Source organism: Vicia villosa, linkage group LG1 (genome assembly GCF_029867415.1).
Source record: "Vicia villosa cultivar HV-30 ecotype Madison, WI linkage group LG1, Vvil1.0, whole genome shotgun sequence".
Lineage (NCBI taxonomy): Eukaryota > Viridiplantae > Streptophyta > Magnoliopsida > Fabales > Fabaceae > Vicia > Vicia villosa.
The window spans coordinates 114,667,184-114,678,523 of record NC_081180.1 but is presented as its reverse complement, the minus strand read 5'-3'; the positions used below and the strand labels follow the sequence as shown (position 1 = coordinate 114,678,523).

Genomic DNA, 11,340 nt, shown 5'->3' with positions numbered 1-11,340 from the left:
ATGGAGAGAATACAAAATTGGTTTTTGCAGATCAACATGGAGAGAATACGAAATTGGTTTTGGCAGAGCAAGAAAACACAATCATCTGGAAATTTAGTTACTATTCTTAGTATTGATGGAGGAGGTGTAAGAGGTATTATTCCCGCAACCATCCTCGAGTTTCTTGAATCACAACTTCAAAAATTGGACGGTGAATCTGCCAGGCTTGCCGATTATTTTGATGTGATGGCGGGAACCAATACCGGTGGTCTTGTTGCTGCCATGCTAAGTGCTCCAGATGATAAACAACGTCCGCTTTATTCGGCCAAAGATATCAAATCCTTTTACTTGGAACACTCTTCAAAGATCTTCCCACAATCCTCCTGGTTGGGATCAATTAAGAAAGTGCTTACATCAGGACCAAAATACGATGGAAAATATCTTCACAGTATAGTCAGAGAGAAGCTGGGGGAAATTCGTATGCACCAGACGTTAACCAATATTATCATTCCCACATTCGACATAAAAACAAGGCATATTAAATTTTTCTCATCTTACCCGCCATGCTTGGACGCTCGACTGTCTGACGTATGCATCGGCGCAACTGCTATGCCTATTTATTTTCCACCATACTATTTCAAGAACCAAGATAGGGACGGCAATACACAGGAATTCAACCTTATTGATGGTGCTATCTATGCAAGTAATCCGGTATGTGCTTGATTATTTTTTTAATTCAACCATATCATATTAAACCGAACTTTGTTTATCACTCAAGTTTTGTGTGTATTTGGTTTCAGACTTTAATAGCTATCCGTGAAGTGACAAATCATAATCAAAATATTGACTTCAATTCCATTAAGCCTAAGAAATGTAGTGGTTTTCTAATAATATCATTGGGCACTGGTTCACCTGAGAAGAAAGTGGTAGAAAAATGGGGTTTCTTAGATTGGTTAGCCCATGGCGTTTCCCCTCCGGAGTTTTTAACTCAATCGTCTGGACTTGGGGTTTATTCCCATCTTGCTAGATTTAATTACTTACGAATACAGGTACTAAACTCTTGTGTATTCATTGTTTAAGTTCTATGCAAATTCATAACTAACTAGATATAATAAAATGCAGGATGATACATTGACTGGTATAAATTCGTCTTTTGATATTTCCACAAAAACCAACTTAGAAAATCTTTGCCAAATTGGTGAAAGCTTGTTAAAGAAACCGGTCTCTAGCGTCAATTTAAACAAGGAGCCAGTTGAAAACACAGAAACAAATGAAGATGCTCTCAAAAGGTATTATTAACTTTTTTAACTTTCCTCTCTAACACCATTCTTTTGAAAATACAAGTTATAATTTTTTTTAACTGCTTTTGTAGATTTGCTAAAATGCTTTCCGATCACAGAAGGGTCAGAGAACTGAACAGAGGGACATTTGCTCATTGATCATGAATTCTTTGTTTCTATATATACAATTTGTTACTTTTTGAGACATTTTTATTGTAATCCAGCTGGTGCACATATTCCGGTATCGGAGAGTTTAGGAAGGTTATGTGGAGGGTTCATAATTATATACAGTTAATCTACATACTACTGAAATGTCAGGATATAAGCAAAACAGCTAACACAATATACATTGCCTTTTTATACTTGAGGCTATCATTGCTTTATCAGAACTAGGATCTACTGCAAAGAATATGATTTCATTGTTTCCTCCGGTTTGTTGACAAAAGCAGAATTGTTTTGCATACCTTAAGCTAGGTAGAGATTCAGCCCTTGGCCAACCAAGGGTCTGCGTAGCGTATATGCCACATGGAATCCTTGAGAAATAACATAACGTGAAGGCGAGTCTACTGAGATGAATAAATATTAATTTTTGCTGATTTAGGACCAGTTTGTTTCAGCTTTAAAAAAATGGATTTTTTCTTTGTATTTTTGAAAATAGATTTTCCAAAACTGTTTTTTAAAATATTACAAATTTTTTTATATTCGTTTTTTCTAAAATGAAACACTAATTTTGACATCCTATAACATAAGCATACATATTGAAAATCAAAACTTAGTCAAAATCGCAATTTTTTCTAAAAGTTGTATTTCGAAAATGATTTTTATGAAAATCTATTTGAAATAGCTTCAAAATTAAGTGAATTTTTGAAATTTTGATATCCAAATTTTTTCTCCATAAATAGATGAAATACCTAAAATCACATTTTAAGAATAACTATTCAAACAAAATTTTCATTTGAAGCTTTTATAAATAGTTTCTTTGTAAAAAAAATTTTTACAAAATTTTATAACAATATAAAAATCAATTTTAAAAAAAGCCAAAACAAACGGGTCCTAAATTTCAATGGTTTCATAGTATATCTAAAATTTATTGGCATGTATTTGTGTAAACATACAACAACATACCATTACCAAGAGGGCCTTGAAACTTTGCAAATTCTGATTATTATTTTGGGTTAAATACGTTTTTAGTTCCTATACCCTTCATTTTTAGTCCCTATAAAATTTTTCTTCAATGAATGATCCTTCTAAAATTTTTATGCATGTAATTTCAGTCTCTGCTATTTTCTAAAATTTTAAAAACTGATTAATTACTCTTTAATTTTTAAATTTTTGAATAATTTTTTTATATATGTTTAGAATACTATAAAATATTTATTTACCAAGTTTTAGAATTTTTTAAAACGAGAAGAATTAAATATGAATTTTTCAAATTTCAAAAAATAATGATAAAAGTAATGAAAATCTCAACTTAAAAATTAAATTTTGAGTTTCTTTTTTTTTTTCAAAAACTTTTTAAAACATTATGAACATGTCTGCAAAATAATCATTCTAAAATACACATTGGTTTGACAGCAGGGACTAAAATTATATGTATAAAAATTTTAAAAGGACTATTCATTGAAGGGAAATTTTATAGGGACTAAAAATGCAGGGTCACATATTTATAGGGATTAAAAACATATTTAACCCTATTATTTTTTTCTTGCCAGCGTTATGTTGAAGCTCAGTGTTGCATCTCTTCAAATGATTACAAATGTGAGAATTAATATTGTCTATGGGCAGCTTCTATTAGAATATGATGAGTCCTACTCCTATTTCACATTAATAATTTAGACTACAAAAGACAAAAAAATCTATCAAACGTACACAAATGAATCGGAAATTCAATTATATACAAATTAAACTAAAGTATTTACAAACAAAGTTGGAATTATTCAAATGAATATCAACAAAAGAACAGATAACTGCCACAAATTATATACATAAAATACCGATATTATGACACTTATCATTATCGATGAATTTGTTTATCACGAACATGAAATCTTTTACGCAGAAACTCTTGAAAATCAATATTAGAATTATCTGGTAGTGTTGTCTGGTCATTGTCAAGATTATCGTAAGAATAGTCAAAATTGCCACCATATGTGACACGTTTATCTTCAACAATCATGTTGTGCAATGTGTCAAGATCGAGCCGAATTACGTATGATCTCAAATCGAGATTGGAAAACTTCAAATGCCCGTTCAATATCCTTTCTTGCACCTTCCCGGCGTTGGGAAAATAATTTCCTTTTATCACCTTGTAACATTGAGATGCTTTTCACAAATGTTCCCCATTCAAGATATATGTCGTCTGATAGATAGTAACCCATGTTGTACTCAGTACGATTGATTGTATAATGAACCTCAGGAGCTCACCCATGCAGAACATCGTTAAAGACATTGGATTGATTTAACACATTGATATCATTGTTTGAACCTGCTACCCTAAAGATAGTGTGTCAAATCTATAGGTCTTGTGAAGCCACTGCTTCGAGCATAACAGTGGACTAGCTTACCATGATCACCTCAAACATACTACCCTTTCATAAATATCTATTATCTTCTAATACTGTAGCATTGACATGTGTTTAGAAACGGTGACATGGCACCGATGTTCATGCTCTTAGTAAAAGAGTCCTCTTTGAAAACAAGACTAAGTTGTCCCCTAAAAGTTCAGAAATTTTAACTTGGCCTTTAGTTGAAAAGATATTGGTATGTAAGGTTAACATTTCAATGTATAAGTAACTATGAGAGTGAAAGTGATGTAAACATAAGAATAAATGTGAATACCTATTAAATGACATGCTATAAGTGTAAAATTATGATATTTTTTAGTATGAATAATTGGATATATTGTCTTGATTGATTAGTTTTTCTAGCAATAACCTCAACTTTAGTGTGAATAAGTAATTGTATAGTAGTTTAGTATAGTTTTATCGATTTGTGCAAATATCATTGAGTTTGATTTTTTATCTTATTTTTGTATTCGTAGGTATGTAGGTATTCAAGCAATGAATACCCGTAAACTTTCTAAATGCTTTCATGACTTTCTCTTCCCATATTAATTTCTAATCCAATGTTAATTGTCAAATAATGCGTTTATAAGTTGGCCTTCCCATATTAATTTATACAGTAATACTATGTTGACACTAAGATGTATACCAAATGCATACACCAAAACATTGTTCGTGATGAATAGTGTTTTTAAATAAAAATATTATTATTTTAGAAAATATATTATTTTTTTATAAAATATTTTATTTTTAAAATTTATTTTATAACATAAATATAATATTGTGTCATTAACTAACTTCATCATTGTATTAACCACAAACGTAAACATAGACGTTATTAACTATTTTTATTATTTTATTAACCAATAAACAATGACTCAGACTTTATACTCATTAATGATTGACAACTTATTAACCAAATTATGAACTAGATTAACTAACTTTATATATATATATATATATATATATATATATATATATATATATATATATATATATATATATATATATATACATACATATATATATATATATATATATATATATATATATATATATATATATATATATACACACACACACACACTAGTACTTAGACCCGTGCGAGGCACGGGTTAAATATTTTCTAATAAATCTCATAAATCTCATTTTAAAAACACTTATAATTTACAAATTTTACTTATAGTTAGATTACTATCATATAGATAAAATGTCATTGTTATTAATAATATACATAAAATTTTTACTTAACTAAATTTTTGTTTTGTAAATTATAAAATAATTTGGGCATTTCTAATTTATTAATAATTTATGTAAGTTCTTAAAAAAATTAACTCGTTAATTAATTGTATCAATAAGTTGACTTTTTCTGTTTCATAAAAATATTTGCAAATTATTCTCGTTTATAAAAATAATTGTATCATCAGTTGACTTTTTCCAGTTTATAAAAATATTTATAACTTATTACAGTTTATAATAATAATTGTATCAACAGTAAACTTTTTCATGTTTATAAAAGTATTTGTAACTTATTCCCGTTTATATAATTAAATTAATTAATTAATATTTTAAATGTCTCTCATAAAATTAAATATGAGTATTATCAATTAAATAATAATTAAAATTATAGTAAATCTTTAAATTACATAAAAGAGTTTAATAAATATGTATTGATACTTGGAAAGCTTGCAGAAGAAGGAAATTAAAAGATAAAGAAACATCAAGTCTATTTGGATGACGGCGGGTCGCGCAACGTTATTATAAATAGTTAATAATTATGTTAAAGTAATGATTAAAAAATATAGATAAAAAATATACTATTAAAAATAATAAATAAAAATATGTCAATTCGTGCTTGTGATCTAAATATGAATCAATTGTATAGTGTAGAATTATTTTATTAATTTTTAAAGGGAACTATAACATATATAAGAAAATAAAAAAAAATAGTTATACTTATATAAGAAAATAAAAAAAATGATGGACTATAACATATTACCTTTTAGTTATATGAACTAATCTAATTCAATAATTATATAATTTAGTGATTCAAACCTATAACTTTGCATCTTTTAACATAATTTTTTTAATATAAATTTATTATTGGTAATGGAACAATATTCTAATTATTTTAAGATAATTTGGATTAAATATTAAAAAAAAATTATTTTATTATTAGTTTGAAATTAAAATTACTCATCTTGAAAGTCATACTTAATTTATACTTAATTTATTGAATTAATTTTTATAGTCTCTGTTCTGGACTGGGTCAAGATTCGGCCCAATCTACTTTCGGCCCACTTAACCTTGGGAGTCCAAACCATCCCATGACCCACAAAGAGCTGGCAGTGCTCGTCTAAACCGTGCCCGACAAAAGTGCTTCCCGCGAGCTATCGGGCGCCCGGCACAAGCGCTCCCCGCGAGCACCCTCTCTGCCGAGGACCCTACTCCTCGTAGGGTTCCTTCATATCCAACCCCCCGAATAATGTGGAGTCCACGTGGTCCTTAAAGGACCGCGTCTTCCTTAAACTTCGGAGTGGTTGACCAGGACGGAGAGCACTCACGCATCTCCGATATTTCTGCCTAGGAAACCTGGAAGTCTCCTAGTTGGGCATGGGAATCCAGCCCAGTAGCGAGATCATCGCCTAGTGCTCGGGGCTATAAATACCCTCTTTCACTAGTGGGTCAGGTATTCATTCTCTTCTAACCTATAGCTCGTACTTGCACTCCCTTGCCTGTTTTCTTACTTTGGCGTCAGAGTACCTTGCAGGTACACCCCCCTTCACTTCTCAAAGACCCAGTTTTGAGCAGGCCTTGACGATCCTTCTGATCAGGTACGATCAGTGGCGCCGTCTGTGGGAAACAAGATTCCCTGTCTTTAGCAAACAAAGATCAAAGCTAATTCATCCTACGATCATCATGGCTGGCAACAACAACAACAACACCAACCAAGCTCCCGACCCCTTCCACCTTGACCCCCTCATCCATGGTACCACGGCTGACGGGCATAATCGACACCAGAGGGAGGGACAATAGTCCACTGCTGACGGACCAGGGAGACCAAGGCACGAAGTCTCTCAGCCCACCAGTGTAACACCCTAATTCTACCCAAAGCATTTAGGCAAGAAAATATCAGAGTATTTAAAATTTCATACAATACAATTAGGATGTTATACTAAGTAACCAAACAAACACCTAGAAAAACAAACGGGCATCAGCGATGCCAAAAGCATACACACCTGCCAATAACATGATACATAACACACGGAAGATATGAACATATATATATATATATATATATATATATATATATATATATATATATATATATATATATATATACATATAGCTCTCACTCTCAAAGAGGAGTTTTCCAAAATAAAGTGTTTACAATACACAATGGCACGTTATCACATATACATGTTCAAAAGAGTCATATACAAATAAATAACAACAGACTCCCGACTACCCAGTGTTACATATCAGAGCGACCGACAAGACCAACTGGAGAACTACCTCTTCCAAAAGACTCCCAAAGCGGCTAATCTGCAGGATGCCACTCAAGCATCAAATCAGCAGAAGGGTGAGAATATAATTCATAATGAAAAGCATGACAAATATAGTAATGCCAACAAGTATCATCAAGAATCATACAACAAGGTAATCCACTCATTTAACCACAATCAATATATAAGTAATGTGACACATGAATGATAACATAAATTATAAATACAGACGATGATGAATGAGACTCAACTATGCATATGCATGTGGTACCAAATCCGGAGTAAAACTCCTCCTTGTCATTATGACAAATACACCTGCCGAATACACCTGCCGAGCATTATGCTGGGACTTTATTCCACTCAGGAAGCCCGCAGGCTGTCGTCATCGAGCACGCAGCTCCCACTGATGACCTCTTGCCACTCAGGCTAATATACCGTTACCGAGCATTAAGCTCCTACTGGTAACCATGCCCGCATGCCATCTGTTAACAGCATTCCGCCATTAACGTATTGAAATGTTATGCTGTGCAAATATATGACTCTATTACACGACAACAACATCATCAACAATATAACACGATCATACACTCACGTTACATCGTTTATGTTCTATCCAAAAGGATACATCACCAATTAATAACATCGTTATCAATTACATCACACCATAATTACCACACATGCATTAATAAGCACACATCACACATTCACCGTTAAAACATACTGGCCACATCGGCATAAATGATCGCATAATTGCATCACCTCAAATTAATATTGGCCCTTGGCCCACAACTCCATCAATACATCATCAACAAGTTGTAATAACAACATTTCAACAATGATAATACATCGTTCTCATAACAACAATTACTTGCCATAAGGCCACACATCATGTTAACAACAAACAACCAAACATCGTCACATATCAAGAATGAACATTCACTAATACATAACACATATGAACATGATCTCATGTTATCGACAACTAATCACATACCTCGTACCAATACGATAACATTCACACAACACATCATCATGATTTATCATGCACTAGTTCACAAAACCATTTATGAAAATCAACCAACCACTACTACATCCTACATCATTAACAATTACCACCAAGCACTATGATTATTTACCAATCATATCGCGCATATAAACAATTATGTGTTTTCATCAACAACACCTCATAACCAATTAATAACAAGCTAAACAAGCCTATACTATCATATAGAACATCCAACTAGCTTCCTAACACTTCGAACGGCGTACGAAACGGAGCTACGGATCAAAAGTTACAAGGTTTCAAAGTTTGGATAATTGAACACACTACACAACTCATCACTTGATCCTAATAAAAATAATGGGATACTACATACTATGAATCATTTAATTAGATAATAATATAGTTCATTGCGTTAGCTTTCCAACGCTTCGAACGGCGACAAAATCGGAGTTACGGTTCAGGAGTTACGAAGTTTCAAAGTTTTGGAAAAACAGAAAATGCTGTCGTCCGCTTCAGCTCCGCTCAGCAGACCTTCGCAGAGAATTTTCTGCAACAGAACCTCCACTCAGCGGACCCACCTCCGCTCAGCGGACCTGCGTAAACCCAGAAAAAACCAGAACGAACCAGAACAGTTTTAACCCTCTTATACCCACCAAAACCACTCCAAAACATCATTATAACACCAATACAACACATACAAACCATAGAAACAACCTAACATCAAACTTTTCATGGTTGATTCATCAATCTATCTCAAAACCTAACATTTTATCCAAACTCAATCAAGCCATAGAAATGGAAAAGAAAGCATGATCAATGAAGGTATCTATAATCATACTACACATACACACCACAAAATCATGTTTATAACTTCTAAACTCACAATCCACCATTGTTGTCCAAGCATAGAAATGAACAAGAACAAGACTATAAGAATCATACATCCAAGATAAATTAGATTCACCCCCTTACCTTGCTATTGTGACGATCGACAATCGATTCGGTTGAGAATCCTCCACTTTCTCTTGTTTTTCCCCTTTGCTCTTCTTCTTCCTCTCTTCTCTTTCTTTCTTTCCTTTTTCTTTCCATCCTCTTTCCTTCTCACAATATTTCTTTCTTATAAAGAAAATATCTACCCCGCGGAAATGACCAAAATGCCCCTATGCTCAAATATCGTTCAAACGCCCCAAAACGCGGAATATTACCTTAATGATATTTCTAGTACCAAAAATATGAAAACCTTCAATTAAATATTAGTCCGCCATCCCGAACTAATACCGACTGAAACGACTCCAAAAACGGTAAAATTCCAATACACGTCACAAACGTCCAAATTAAGCATATACTTATTTTCCTGGGCGTTACAACCAGGAACGAGCAAGCTCAAGTCCAAAACAACAGGAACGAGCAGGCTCAAATCCAGAACAACGAAGCTAACTCTAAGGACGGGCGTCCTGCTTCTTCCTTCACTCATACCTCCTAGAGGCAAGAAACCCAGTACGAGGACAACCACGAGCAACTCGACATCCTCGAGGATGCTGACCGCATGGCCCTTGTCCTGCTCGAGGCCCTCAAAAAAACCAATCGCCTCATTCAGCAACAAAGTGAACGAATTGATAAACTGGAAAGGAAGCTACGATCACGATCTCCCCCGCGGAGACGCCACCGATCGCGCTCCTCCTCGTCCTCGCGCTCCCCACCGAGGAGGCACCGCCGACGATCGCCATCATCTTCACGTTCTCCGCCCAAGAGGTATTGCCGTCGGAGGTCCGATTCCCGCTCCCCTCGACGAAAAAACCAGAAACCCGAGGAAGAGGAAACTGGAAGCCCCTCTCCTGAGCGAGGGCATCGGGGCCCCACCAAAGCTGTTGTGAAGGGCCGCGAATGCTCCCCTCCTGAGGATAACCGCAAGACTTCTGGTAAGACACAAGGGAAACCTCGGCGAAAGCACAACAACCGCAGAAGGCACTCAAACTCCCTTGGTCCAAGTGACGAGGAGGACTTCCGCAACCCTTTATCAGAGGATATCCGAAGAGCCCGTCTGCCCCGAGGAATGGAGAAACCCCCAACTCTGGACCTCTACGACGGGACCACCGATCCCGACGACCACATCCAGAGCATTGAAGCCGTCATGGACTACCATGTGGTACGAGGATCTATCAAATGTCGGATCTTTCCGACCACTCTCAGGAAAGGAGCGATGACCTGGTACAAGAACCTTCCTCCCAACTCCATCCACTCTTGGTCAGAACTCAATAAATTCTTCTCGAACCACTTCACAGCATCTCGTCGGCAGCCGAAGTCTGAAGCGACCCTCGAGGCTGTAATTCAAGGGGCCAACGAACCTCTCCGAGAGTACCTCGACAGGTTCAATAAAGAGGTCGTTCAGGTGCAGACTAGCGATCATATGAAGAGGTATCTCCTGGAACGGGGACTCCTCCCCGGCAGTGACTTCAAGAAAGCTATCAAAATCGAAAAAGTACGCACCATGGACGCCCTTCTGCTCAAAGCCCAAGCCTACATCGCCTATGAGGAAGGCGAAGCAGCCGTGAAGAAAAGCTCGAGAGGCAATGACACTACCCGCAACTCAAGTCAAGACTATTCTCTTTCTCTCGGAGGCAACAAGAAGAGAAAAGACGACAGGCCCCGTGACAATAAGGAGTAGAGAGGACCAGCTGGCCGGTTCAACGACTACACCCCGCTGATCACTTCTCGCGAGCGCATTCTGACCGAATGCAAAAACACAGAGTTCAAAAACTCCAACGTTCGGCCCCCGAAGGCAAATCCCACCAGACCGGGGACCGACAAGTCCAAATATTGCAAGTACCATAAGAGTCTGTAAGTATCAGATATGCCTAAGAGGGGGGGTGAATTAGGTACTTTTATAACTTTTTCGGTTTTATGGTGTAAAGTGATTATTTTTCTGGTTTATGGTAATATTACTAAAAGATGTAAAGTGCAGAAAAATAAATGACACAAGGATATATCCTGGTTCCCCTCACAAACCGAGA

At 35.2% G+C, this 11,340-nt stretch overlaps 2 protein-coding genes across 2 annotated transcripts; both read left to right on the top strand.

The window, feature by feature from the left end:
- Nucleotides 1-1,418, top strand: LOC131652142 (patatin-like protein 1). The gene is made up of 4 exons (XM_058921923.1): nt 1-690; nt 780-1,028; nt 1,102-1,268; nt 1,352-1,418. Exons 1-4 carry the CDS (start codon nt 1-3, stop codon nt 1,416-1,418), a joined length of 1,173 nt encoding a protein of 390 aa, XP_058777906.1.
- An 8,457-nt stretch (nt 1,419-9,875) lies between these two features.
- On the top strand, nt 9,876-10,994 carry LOC131652136 (uncharacterized). Its single transcript, XM_058921915.1, has one exon. It carries the CDS (start codon nt 9,876-9,878, stop codon nt 10,992-10,994), a length of 1,119 nt encoding a protein of 372 aa, XP_058777898.1.
- The last annotated feature ends 346 nt before the right edge of the window (nt 10,995-11,340 follow it).